The sequence below is a fragment of the Schistocerca cancellata genome, chromosome 2, assembly GCF_023864275.1.
Source record: "Schistocerca cancellata isolate TAMUIC-IGC-003103 chromosome 2, iqSchCanc2.1, whole genome shotgun sequence".
In the NCBI taxonomy this organism is placed as follows: Eukaryota; Metazoa; Arthropoda; class Insecta; order Orthoptera; family Acrididae; genus Schistocerca; species Schistocerca cancellata.
Genome location: NC_064627.1, coordinates 599,867,848 through 599,882,238, shown reverse-complemented (window position 1 = coordinate 599,882,238; position 14,391 = coordinate 599,867,848). Strand labels below are relative to the sequence as shown.

At 38.3% G+C, this 14,391-nt stretch overlaps 1 protein-coding gene across 1 annotated transcript in view; it reads right to left on the bottom strand.

The window, feature by feature from the left end:
- The window catches only part of LOC126147179 (esterase FE4-like), a 77,634-nt gene extending 64,214 nt beyond the window's left edge, over positions 1-13,420 (bottom strand). Inside the window, exons 1-2 of the mRNA XM_049915674.1 lie at positions 13,321-13,420; positions 5,074-5,211 (exon numbers count right to left, since the gene is read on the bottom strand). Of these exons, the coding sequence (XP_049771631.1) occupies positions 5,074-5,211; positions 13,321-13,392 (210 nt within the window). The 5' untranslated portion in view covers positions 13,393-13,420. The remainder of the gene's footprint in view (positions 1-5,073; positions 5,212-13,320) is intronic.
- Between the last annotated feature and the right edge of the window lie 971 nt (positions 13,421-14,391).

Sequence of the window (14,391 nt, the reverse complement as noted above, 5' to 3'; positions counted from 1 at the left end):
TAGTGATCAGCATGGATGAATAAGTTCTCTTGCAGAACGGGCAGTCCATTCTTCCTTGCAACTCGGTTTTTAATACCCATTTGATACGTGGTATGACACTGCTTGTGTTTCGTAAACAAGACATCTTTGAGAGATTGGCGCTATTAGTGGCTGTATCTGTAACGCCTTCAGGTTATTTGTGCAACTCTGAATTATCTGATCAAGATAAGTTTCAAAAACATTTTAGAAGACTCAGCAGTGCTTTTGTATTTGCTAGTGTTCTGGGAGTCACAAGAATAAAAATTTTTATCCTCAATGGGTCTTCCAGAACAAAACTGAGGTGTTTCTAATTTGTCAAAGAATGACATTTCGGAGAAGCGTATCTGTTACCTGATGCAAAATGTTTATGACCCACACCAGCAACCATTGTTTAAAAAAGGCAAAGGCAGCGTAACCGGTTTCTCATTTACACATTCATCGTCAGACGGCTTGCATGCACCAGTGTATAGTGCGCGCAAAATGCCATGGCCTCTAGATACGCAAGCGCTAGGGAAGTGAGGGGAGGGCGACAATGGCGGGAGATCGCTCAGAGAGCTATTGCGGAAATGTCGACCTTTGGAGGGGAAGTGCCGTTTCAAACTGAAGCCTGCGATCACATTTTATGTAAATGTTAAGTGCGACCCCTCCACGCCCACGCTTGCATGGTAACCAGTCAAAAAGATCAACTGTCACCTCTTCTTTCTTTCGTGTCTGAAAAGAATTCCGCCAAAATGCAGAGATTTATTTTCGCTTGGCTTGGTGACCATTTGTAACTTTCAGAGAAGCGTCATGAGTGGCGAATTGTGAGTAAAACTTACACATTTCTCTGATTACCATGTCAAAATTTGCCTCTTTTGCCAAAAGCCGCGCATAGTGGCCGTGCGGTTTGAGGCGCCATGTAACGGATTGCGCGGCCCCTCCCGCCGGAGATTCGAGTCCTCCCTCGGGCATGGGTATGTGTGTTGTTCTTGGCATGAGTTAGTTTAAGTAGTGTTTAAGTCTAGGGACAGATGACGTCAGCAGTTTGGTCCCTTACGACTTCACACACATCTGAACACAGATGAGGTTACACTGTCTCATCTTACTAATATGTGCAGACACACTTGCGAAAGAATTCTGAGACAGGGGTTTATTAAGTGTATTAAGTGAGAAACTGTGGAAAAGTAAAATCAGTAACTTGTGAAAAAGCACATCACCGGTACAAAAAAAAAAAAAAAAAAGAAACGTGTAGTGTCTTGACACATGTTGTTCGAAAACCCATACCATTTCTTGTTTCACCAGCTATCGATGGCCCTTAAAAATTACATTCTTTCACCGGAAAAGTCTGTAGTTATCGAGATAATACGGTAGATAATGAAGGCTTACACAATAACTATATGGTAAAATAGTCTCCTCTTTGCGTGCTATCATTCGAAAAAATCTCGTTTTGATGTCCGATGCCGTTTATGAATATGAATTTCATCTGGCTTTATCGCTGCCGCGGCGCTATCACAAATGAATGTGCTACATCAGATCAATTTTCTCGAGATCGCTGACTGATAGATACCTCTCTAAATTTCATACGAAACAACATGCGTGTTATGTAATATCCATCAAACTCAAAATCATAGCGACCACTATTTTGCGTTGCGCACTTTTTCGAACGTCGCACAGTGTCTTACTTTCACGTAAATATCACAATAACTAAGACCGTTAAGGAAATGATGGGCACATCATCATGAACCTGACGTTAAAAGGTACAAGTAAAGCAAAAACGATTTTTTTTTACCTAATACTATCTGTAAGATCATTTGAGAAAGACTGCACGACGCACGTCTCAATTCTGTCATCGCTGACTATCCGAAAGGTGGGAAACACTTGTCGGTCTCTCCTTCCGAACAAACAAAAGAACTCGCCTAGCGCTTTGTAAGAAAACTGGGAAATGCGCATCGGCCACCACAAACTGCGCGAGCTGTACCAAGTGTTTTGTTACAAGCATGCAAACAGTCTGCCGATGAACGACTAAATTCCAGAGCTGTAATGGTTATGTCTTTGTTTTCTATAGCTGGTTACTGCTGTACGCTATAAACATTTTTTACGACTTTTTTGGTATGAACGTAGAGAGATGAATAATTTTACAGTTCAGTAATATGTGTATAAGTCGATGTAAACATAATTTTTGTTGCACTGACTTTACTTCAACATCTGATATTGAGCACTGTTTACGTTGGAGAATTCTTCCTTTTTTTAAATTTTAGTAATACTAGTGATGTATTTACTTTTGCCAGTAGTTATATTTGCTGTCAGTTTTTACTTACTGTGGTTTTGTATCGCATGCTTCAGTGTTCTAAGACCGTGGTTTCTTCTGTTTAGAGTTTTATGTGTTGCTATCTAAGTGGTTGTGATGGGAAACATTTGTTATATTTACATTACGCTCATTTGGATTTGTCCAGTTACTGAATTTTCCTATAGAAATTACTTGCCTTCACGTTACTATAGAAAGTTTAGCGTTAGTACGCTACATATGTGGCAGATGAACTGACAACAAAACCAAATATTATGTATTGTTTAATTACATATGAGCTTGCATGTTGCCTTATTAAGAACTGGCAACACATTTACGTTCAGTGAAACGGAATACTTCGTGAATGTTCCCGGATGTACTTGCAGTGTGCACCATGGTGCTGTACCTAATTCTGACAGCTTAACCGATGGTGTCGCACTGTCTGATTTTGGGGAGAATATTGACCATTGCTATAGAATACTTCTAAAGCGACGTTTCCGTTAGTCCTTGTGTAACGTGACGGTAAAGAGCTGAGCTCAAGAGGAAGGAAGTTTACTAACAAAGAATGCGTCTGAAAAGATTCAACATGCGAGCTAAGAAGACGATCAAGAAGAAATTTTTGGTGAATTCCAGAGTAGAAAGGATAAATCTTTTGCTTACACTCCTGCTGTGGGTGACTTCTATTGCAGATGTGAGACACTTTGATTCCTACTGGAAGAGACTGTGACATATGTAGTCTTATAAAAAATTTCTACTGGAGGCTGCCCACGTCCCGGTAACGAGGTGCACAAAAAAAGGCATTAGTAATGGCTGAGCTAACGGGAGTGGGGTGTCGGTGGAGGGCGCCTCGTGTTGATTTAGGGGGACAGGTAGAGGAAACGACACACAGTGTATTACAAAATAAAACTGAGTACAGACAGACTAACACTTGGAAAACTGTAACATACCTTAGTAGTTTTTGACACTGGTTTTTAGTGCAAGAAAATGCATTGGGAATTGAAGGTACACAGCTGCTGGAAGGATATAGAACCCCAAAAGCAGATGTTATTTTCAGTTTGGAGGAGATCAGAGACAAACGGTGAAAATTTTTCTTGGATTTTGCAACACAGTGCTTTAGGTACCCTTGCTGCTAGTCAGTATCCATTTGGTGTTCTGACTTTCTTAGAAATGATACTCAACTGTTAAGTCTATCTCTGTCGTGCGTCAGCATGTGACTTCAGTTTGCAATAACATTTATTTATTTATTTTCCTCAAGAATGTAACCCTGTGACTATTACCAACAGAGTGGGAATATTATTGTTTCTAAATGATGGCTACGATGGGGAGAAGTCAGTTACTTTGTCTAAATAACTCCAGGTAATTTTTTAATATTTACTGTGAATTGTAACTGTCATCGATTTAGCTGTGGTCTAAAATAAATGATTCTTTTTGAGGAAGTAAATAATATGCAGTATTTCAACTATATTTCAGCTGTTCGTGCACCAATACCACTGGGATCAATTTAATTAACCTTTTCTGTTATAATTTCCTACAGTGAATTGCATTAAATTAACCGATCATCACATAAATTAGCACCCCGCCCTCTAAACTCAACGCCAAGTACTCATGAAATCCTAACTTAAGTGGTAAAGGTGACCTAAGCATACACCAACCTGTTTTTGTACAGTTCTGTTTTGGAACGATACTTCTCAGCTGTTAGCGGAGATAATATTATTCGGCAAACTTTATACGTTTCTGTCTCAGTTCTCTTAAGGAATTTAACAACTGTTTTGCTTTATTAATGAGGTTCTTTACTTTTTATATTTGGCCACCTAAAGGTTGTAAGTGGTTTACTATCATGCACACGGTGTAGGAGGTTTGAAATCTATGGTGTTCATTGTACAATAAAAAGTCGCTGACATCTGTTGTCTATGTTCCAGTTTGTGATGTGCAAGTACAACAGTAACTGTTTCTTTTGGGGATAGCCAACTAGTTTCATTGCATCGTGATTGGAATTTTTTCTCCGCTTTAGAATAATTTCAACTACTGGCACAAAGTTACTCGTCTCTCCATACATAATGTAAACATTCAAAGGCCAAAACATGCCAAGTTTGTGTGAGAACTCCACATGAAACGTATCTACTTTGCCAGTGCAGAGCTGTCTGTTGACTTTAATAGTTAAAATTTCGTCGACTGAATGTTTCAATATTGAATCACTAGCGTTTTCTGTATAATCATGGTCTAAGAGCTCAGCTGCGAACGATGTAACACATTGTGAGGAAAGAACACCTGAGAAGTACATACATAATTCTCTGCTTCCGGTATTTTGCACCACCGTTAATTTCCTCTTGCCCAGTAACGGCTCGGTTATTCTATCTGCAAACATCAATGGAAAGTAAATTGATAATACATTGTATGTTATATAAAGATCCATTCATCTCATACTGCATAAGGAACCACGCATAGGAGAATCATGCTGTGCGATTGACTGTTTCAGCGGTTTTGGTTCTTGACCAGCATGACACTCAAACAACTATTACTGTAGCGGCCATTCAAGAACCAGCCACTTGCTGTCCCGCTCAGCGACCACACACACATACGGAAAATACACAACTGCAGTCAGTACATATTACTGGTTACTGCTGTGACACCAACAGTAATGGTGCTCTTAAAACATCTACTCAGGCGTGCTATGTTTTTCCTGTACTGAAGTGGATTTATCGCTGCACAAGAGAAACATATACGTTGAGTTATCTTGAATCTCTACTGATTTTTGCGTCAGTGTCAGAGGAAAAGTAAATGCATGAACTTACCTGAAAACGAAGATCTCCAACTGGAGGCTCTGCATATGGAATACCTTGAAACCTGTATATGGGATTTCCGGTGTATGTCTGTGACAACACGCCTCTGAGTGTTCCTTCTTGTGTGTCCACTGTTACGTAGTCTTGGGCCTGTAACAAAGAGGATTAAAGAAGTAATAACTGTAGAGATGAAATTGGCAGCTCGTTGCCCAGACACCCGGTACTGGATATCCGGCGATCCTATATGCCGGATATCCGGGCGACCAGATATCAGGCCGAATATTTCCAAGGACCATGTCGTAGTGTGTGGGTCTGAGAGAGCCTGGAGGAGTCAGACGCCGACGATGGGATGGATTCAGGTAAATTCAAGCTTCGTCGACCGAAGCGAGTGAATGGTGCAGTGACTGACAGTCCTGACCATTTGATTTGTTGGCAATGGCGATAACTTCCACTTCTTATTTGAAAGAATTACTGAAAATCATATGTTAATTACAAGTTAAATTAGGAAAAATGTCAACAGTAATGAAAAGGTGACCTGCTTGGAAATATTTTGATACGAATTATGACAATATTAAGTTTGCTGTTTGTTTGTCGTGCCGAGTTCAAATTTATCGTGGCGGAGGAGGAGAAAAGGCAAGTATGTACGAAAGCATTGGCTTTTCTTATATTCTTCTGCTGTAAACTGTTTCGTTGCACTTGTGAACAATGTGTTTTTCCAGAGATACCATGATTCATATCATAAAGTAGCTACCAATTTATTGAATACTAGGTTTAATTAAACTTATCTGGACGTTCATATGTGAAATGTATTTTTAAAAAAATTTTAAACTATTAGTAATTACCTAATCGAATGATATATTTTTCTTTCTAACAGCCATTTCAACTATGAAAATTCATTCGAAAACGATGTATCCATATAAATTCGAAGCAGTTACTAAAGATAAAGACACTGCTGTACCTAGACTCTCTTCTACATACCGGGTTCATCTTCAGTATCAACAGAAAAGCAACTGAGAACGCCGGAATCATTTGAAGGGATGTCAATGACAGAGAAGCCAAAAATAGCATTATTTGATAGCAAAAATGGATGCGCTAGACGTCGAGCTCTTTATCTGTCGTAGAAAGGACCTTATTTACGAGCCTTCTAGAACAAGATTTACCCAGATATAGAATGCCAAACCGTACATACATTTCCCAAAAAACTATTCCTAGTATCGAAGACAGAATTTATAAAAAAAAATCAAATGAAGCATTTCACGTTCTCCACTGTTCGTGTAACTTCTGATATGTGCACCTGTTTGCATAAAACTGCCAGATTCCTGAGTTTCATACTTCGTTGGTTGCCACCTGAATTCCAGCTTGAACACGGAGTTCCTGCCGTGGAGCCTTTCTAGGTTCCGACACAGGAGAAAATGCGTTAATACTATCGCAGGTTGCTGCCATATTGATCAAAGGAAAATATTCATCCATGAGAGTGGCACTAACATGCTCAAAGGTGTTCCAGTGGTTCAAAATGGTTGTACTAGATGTTTGATCCATTCGCTTCAGTTTTTTGTGGCTGAAACATTGAAGAACCCGCCTGAAGTAACAGGAATGGTCACTGCTCGTAACGCACTTCAGTCATTCGAGATCAGCTCAAGACAAACTGTTGGCGATTCAAAAGGAAATAAATTTACCAGGGCGTCAATTGGTGCAAGATATCAGCACATGATGGAATTTCATCTTTTATATGGTGTGGCACCTATTGTAACAAAATGGAACTACCTCGCCGTATGTGGCTGATCACGATACTCTTACTAATATTACATATCATAGGTGTTGTTTGATGGAGTAGTGCGTTAAGGGGATTGATATGTGAATGAGTGTCAAAAGATCAATTTTTAAATTTTTATTTTAAAAAATTCTCAGCAGTTTTCTGAACGAGAAAATACTTACTTTTAGTAAGTTGAATCGGAGGAAGCCCCAAAATGCAAGTATTTAAAAGTGGGTGTACAGATGATGATACAACCATATCACACAGACAGTTATTTAAAGAACAGAACTTGGTTCTCAATTTTTTTGTGAATTTCTAGTCTCTAATGTTGACTAACCTGTGAGAACATCATGTTTGCTTCACTTTTGAGTAGACAGAAAGTTTAGTCATTATTTTGCCACTAACAATTGTGGAATTATTTGAGGAAGTTCTTTACGGACCTTCACCAACAACTTCTGAAAATTTTATTTGTATTTGAGTAGAAGAGGAAATACTTTAAAATTTATCGAATTATATCCTTTGAGAAAGTTGCGTGCGCTATCTTCTTTCATAAAGCATCCCCATAACACACCTCATCCACTCAGCCCTCATGGCAGCAAGTCATGGTGCGGCTACCAGAAAGCTATTATTCAAGGCCAGACCTACAACCACAAGTATTCTTTTCGATTTGCTGAAACGAAAGTTATTTTAGTGACAGAAGATTGTTTAAAAGTGGGACTCAAAACCCAAACGAGAGCTCTGGGAACAGATACTAAACACAGTTCTGCCAGGAGTAAGTACTCTGAAAATAGATGTATAGATGTGCTGGATGCTCAGCTGGGTATCAGTGATGGCGCAGTCTCACGGTTTAAGGATATGGAATGAACGGGGGCCCCAGGTGGTCTAAATATGAAAAGAGCTTTAACAGCCATTGACCGCAGGAAACTCTTCGAAGCAGAGAAATCAGTGAAGCCACCAAAGACGTAAGAACAAGAAAAAGAAGTCAGAAAAAGAAAAGGCAGGAAGAACAACACCAGTAAAAATAAGAGTATGGAATTGGGATGTATTAGTGTTGAGCAGGTTAGATAAAGGAACATGTTTTAACTTTAAGATTAATTTTTAAGGATTGAAAGGTAACTTTTTTAATGTTCTGGTACACTCTGGTTACAAACTATCAAAGTTAGAGGAATCAAATTTTGTATTCTGTCTTGAAATATATTCAAGAAAAGGGTAGACTATTCTTATCATTTAAATTTGAAATTTAAAGACTTTTTTAAAACAAAAGTGTGAGCTAATTACTGAATTTTTGATAATTATTATTAAAAATTCTTTTGAACCATAAATTATGATAGCAACACCTTTCAAAAGTCAACTTTAAAATTTATAGTGTAAAGACCTTCCAGATAAAATCAGGTATCTATTTTGCTTTTATTTCGGGATATGTGTCCGCTGCTGTGCAAATGTAAGTTTACATGCTTTATTTCACTTGCAATACAAAACACAATTCAGAAAAATAATGAGATCAAAAGCTGTGTTTAGTACTTAGATATGTTCCCAAAATATCTATTAAACGACTGTAAACATTACATGGGCTCATAACTTTTATCACTATATAGAAAACTAACACATTTTTAAAGATTTACCCTTGTCTATATGAACCCATACCCTTCAGCTTTTGACGGCCTTTGAAGAAGTGCGGAAAATTACTTCTGGCCCCTCCTGCATATCCGAATTAATACTGTATGTTGAGAGATTAAGTAAGTATAAGGATGAGAGAACACAAAATTACCGATGACTTACGATACATGATGGCCTCGTTTGGATCTGATTTAGAAAGTCGTTTCAGCTCCTTAAATAAGGACCCAAATTACTTGGTTGCAAACTTTTTAGACCTAAGATGCAAGACAGGTTATTTGAGAGTTTCTGGAGTTGAAAGAGCTCGCCAGGAGACGGAACTGGAATTTGGTAAATAATCTTCCACCTGCAGCAGTTCATCTCCAGTGACTGTTACAAGACGTTAGGGGAGACGACACTTAATCAACTGTGACTCGGCACATTTTGGGACTGCTTTAACGAAGTGGAAAATGCAAATAATAACCTTCAGTGTGACTGTCAAGAAACAATGGCCACTGCAAGCGAGGTATGCTGTTCTTTGAAGACGGTTCGAAACGATCGCAGTCGCATCCCTTATATTTGGTAACCAACTAATGCGTCACAGTATCTGAATTTGACTAAGTTTGCCAGAATTTATCTTTCAGCGCCTTGCAGCGGTATTCATAGCGAAAGACTTTTCTCTGAAACTGGTCATGTTGCAAACACAGGCTAAGTCGCTTATTACCTCTTAGTGCAGGGAAATTGGTATTCATTCACCATAATTTGCCTCTAGTTCAGTACGAGTAGTAATTTATCTTTTTGTTAAAGTGAAAATAAACGGTGTTTCGGTTTGTACATATTGCTGTTTTATTTGTGTTTATAGTGCCTTGTACGTGAGTAAAATAAAGTCTACTTTACTACATTTTCATTATTTTCTCGAAATTGGTATTTTCTGGATACTGATTATCTGATACCCAGTCCAATACCTCACCGGCCAAATACTGCGTAGTTGCCGGATATCTTTTCAGTCTCTAGTAATGAAACTGGCCGCATGGTGGAATGAAGTTGAAGAGATTTTCTTAAAGAGCTGGACAGTATATTTTGGGAAAAAGGGTGAATATTGTTCTTTTGTCTCAAACATGTTTCGTCGCTGCTGTGATATGTTCTGTGTGTAAACTATCTGTACTGTAAGATAATAGGTATGGAACGAACACTATAGTATGTTTTGAGCGATAACGCATGTGTGTATGCATTTGAATGTGGGAATGAGAGAGAAACAGCTCAGAGAGATAGAGTGTGGGTGAGAGAGAGAGAGAGAGAGAGAGAGAGAGAGAGAGTTCACATGAGCAAGGCTTCCTCAAAGTAATGGTGTTCTCGGTTTAATACTTTGGTATAATTTATTGCTTTTCTGGCATCAGCGTTTTCGTTTGTCGTAAAATGATTATGTCCTACTAAGAAACAAAATTGGGTACTGTGCTATCGATTCACAAATCTCTATGTTGTTACCAGTATCTATTTATTAGTATCTTGCCTGCTCACGCATTGTTGTGTTCATTGTAGTAAAGCAGATGGTTCCCACGCTAACTGAATTCATCAGAGGAGCTGGCGTATAGTTTCCGCCTTCTCTGAAAAGAATTTTATATTCTATTTGCAATTGTAATTCCCTGTTTCTGAAGTGTGTTGCTGTTCTGAGCTGCTTTTTTCTTGTAATTCGATAATTTTCGTCATCGTGTTATTGTTGTGCTTTGATAAGTCTTGTGTTTCTTTTTTCTTGTTGGCTGGTCCTCTCGTTGCGTATTGTATGTTCGCGGATTGTGATTTTTTATGATTTATTTCTTTATCCTAGGGATTATTTTATCTGTGGTATTTCTATTGTATCGGTTATTAACGGAAAATACAGTACTTTCATAATTTCCACTTGTTACTGCAAAAAGGTTTATTAAAGTTCTGTTTAGTATGGATAAAGTGTGATTAAGACTTGATCGATGTATGTCTAGTAATTATATTCACTGTGTTTGTGTTTGTAGCTGTGGCGTTTGATAGGTCGTATACAAATACAAGAAAACCAGTGAGTACTTCACAATGATTGGTGACTGATTGTTACACTAAGTTCAGGTGCCGCCATAACACATGAGGAAAACAAGAACACTGTGACACTAGGAAGAGACGGACTGAAAGGAAAATATGTGAGCAAAGTATTTAGATGACGGCTGACAGGCCACAGAGAAAAAAAACAACCACCAGAACCGAAGTAAAACTGCTTGTTCTTGAAGGACATAAGGAGTGAGATGCGACACAGAACTAAAAAAAAAGAGGACGGAAGTCTTCAAGGCTGTAAGTGTGCAGATAACCTTATCGTAAAAGTACCAACTCGTTTATGTCAGAGATACAGCCACTTACTGAAACAATAGAGTAGGTAGTGCACAGTTCAATCGTTCTTAAGTGATCTAGTTAGAAAAATGTGATACTTACCGAACCAGAGTTTGCGTTCCTGATGCCTGAAGGGATAATATCTGTATACAGTTACCAAGCAGTATTGAAGACACTGGAATCTGATTCAGGAAGAGTTCTGTTCAAATCCTGAACTATTTAACCAGATTTAGGTTGTCCGTGATTCACCTACATCACGAGTGGAATGAACTCTACAGTCGTTCTAAAGAGTTCTAGGTGAAAAAATGTGATACTTAGTAAATCAGAGTTGTGGTCCTCCCACATGAAAGGAAAATACATGTATACAGTTACCAAGCAACAGGTAAGACGCTGGCCTCAGATTCAGGTAGAGTGATACTCAAATCCTGGATTGGTGAGCCAGATTAAGGTTTTCCGTGATTTGCGAATATCACTTCAGTGGAATGCTCGGGTGGTTACTTCAAACCTTCTAATGTCTCACCTTTCTGATTCTCTTTAGACTTTAACCACTTTTCACTTTTTCTTCCTACAGTTTGGAACAGCTAAGAACATTTCATCACAAGTATAATTACCGAAGAAAGCGTGAAGGGAGAGGAAAGCCGTATAAGACAGCATGTTCAAGATGGAGACTGCAGAAAAACGGAGACATCTAGTGCCATACATTTTTTGGAAAATCTGCACAGGTAACTCATGAACTGAAGTTAAATCATAGAGAAGTTAATGAAATGAATACTAGAAATAAAAATAATCTACACAAAGATTTAAAATCACTTGTATTGGTCCGGAATTGTGTTAATTACTGAGGAACATACGTTCTCAGCATCTTGCTAGCAGCCATAAAAAGTGCTAATAAAGTACAAGAACTCTAAAGGATATATTGTTGGTTAACCACTTCCACTATATTGACGGATTTCTCACCAGAGCCAGTTGGTGCCTATGTTTTTCATAATATCACACAACATCTCAAATTTTATTTCTGCTCTTCTGCGGTAGGTAAGTGTTGTAAACTGTTTTCTGTTTGATGACAGGATAAGAACTGTCTTACGCACTTCAGTACATATGCATTTAAATATTTGTGGCAAGCTCATTTATGATTTTCAAGTGAAAATATGTTTCAGATGCGGTACATTATATCTTCAACATATTTGAGGACCATCGCACTTAGTATTTACAGATAAAAATAAGGTGATCCGTTCTCTTATACATCTCGTGTCTTTGATGTTATGACTTTTTTTGTGGAACTTCTCACTGTGAATCTACGGAAATATATTTATCAATCTGTCTATCTGATGCAAGAGTGCAGTAAAAGTTTGGATCATATATTGCAACAGATAGATGTTAATGGCAAAATTAGAGAAGAATAATAGAGACAGTCGAATACATGGAAGACTTTGAAGTAGGATACTGTATGGAATACAAATATTAAATAACCAGCTTTGTAAAGAAAATGGTAGATGGGATATATAGTGAGAAGAATACATTACAGCTCATGAAAAACGGCATCGCAGCATCGCGAAGTCACATTTTTGATAGCTGGAAATAAAATTGATAGAAAACTTATTGATAGATATAAGAAAAACTCTTATAAATTATTATCTATTCCAAACAGCTGATACTCATAAGATATCTGACGAATCACTTTATAGCATAATAATACTGATGGACTGATCACCAATTTGCGTTCCGGAAAAGCGTTATGAGTTGAAACCTTGAGTGTGATATTCGTCTGAACTAGTCATGTCGATACTGGAGTCTGAGAATTAGAACGCTGGGTACTACTGTGAGCAGAGCCCTACCGAGGTTTGACACCGATTACGTGCATCTCCAAATTCTTGCGTGGCACCTACACGCTAATGTATCATGAATAGGATTATCGAAGACTCTTCTGCCACGTAATATTGTATATTCAGTTTTATAAAATAATAAGTACTTTGATGAATTATGCAACTCCACGGTATCAGCTAATGAAACGATTTTGGTATTATCGGATTACCAGAGCAATCTCGGTGGAAGTTATCCCAGGAGGATACTGTAATAACAAAAAAATTTGGACTACTGAGCTAGTGCGATAAAGCAGTTTGAGACAATCACTCAAAAACTATTCATGTAATAAGAAAATGTTGACTTTCTACCTGCAGGAGTACACAGGTCTTCACCGTTGTCTCCATTAATCGCAGTAATGTACCTTATGTCATCAGAGCCGAAAGATTAAACATTCCCTGAATAGCACTAGGTATGGAGAAACAATAATTTCGTCTGACGACATCAACGGACAAATGGTTCAAATGGTTCTGAGCACTATGGGACTTAACTTCTGAGGCCATCAGTCCCCTAGAACATAGAACTACTTAAACCTAACTAACCTAAGGACACCACACACATCCATGCCCGAGGCAGGATTCGAACCTGCGACCGTAGCGGTCGTGCGGTTCCAAACTGTAGCGCCTAGAACCGCTCGGCCACCCCGGCTGGCTATCAACGGACAGCAGAAATAAATTACGATAAGCAGTACGTAGGTAACTTACAAGTATTAAGGCTGGTGCTAATGCGAAATGTATTAGTTGTGCTAAACGGGAAGCGGAGGTAGTGGAAACCATTTTGACCGTGAGCTGGTGCCCTTCGACTGTCGCCACGGACTGTGCTTAATCTTAGCATTTATTTCTCACAGATAAACCTTCTTATCATGAGACAAATACTCAAGTCGAAGAAAAATATCGCAACCTATGTCATAGTGGACATAAGCTACACAAATGAATAAGCAAAGGAACTTGATAATCGACTAATCATTTTCTAACCAAGACTGCCTAAGAAAGAGCAAAAGATACATATAATGCACAATTGGGATCATAAACAATTATTCTACATCAGAAGAACCAAATTAAGGCAACGAAACAGAAATCGTTCAATAGTTTATACGTTTAAAAAAAAGGAAAGAAATGGAGTTGTTTCGGCGAAAAAATTTACATGCCATTCGCAGATGGAACAAAGGCAATTGTGAAAAACGTATTCAATTACCTACTGACTCCATGGAAAAGTAAAAGTAAAACTAACGAAAAGAAAGATTCAGTAGTTCGTTGCCAAACAGTTACTCCTCTAAAAAAGAAAATTCTTTTATGTTTCACTTATATTTTGTTCTGGTATGTCAGATTGGTCTCCACATGAAAACTATCGACAGTACATCGGGGGAATAGGTAGCCATCTAGTTTAGTGAATTAATGCACTTGGATTCCGAAGTTGCGATCGAGGGAAAGCACTAGCTAATGTGGTTTGCCGTTACCTCGCACCTAACTGAGGACGATGGATGGGATGTACTGTTGACATGGATGTCGAAGTAGGGCCGAGAAACTCATTGGCAACTTGCTGTGTACATTATTCGTATAGTATCAAAGGACTGCCGAACTTAGTGTTTTGAGGGCTCACTGCATAATGCACTGCAAATAAATTTAAAACTATCTAAGAATATTCGCTCGAAGTCTAGTGCGGTGTGGCAGCATCCCAGTTACCATTTACTACCACATTACAAAAAAAAAAAAAAAAAAAAATTGTTCTCACTGTTCGCAATCTTCTTAACGCTATTTGGGAGTTTGGATGCAACA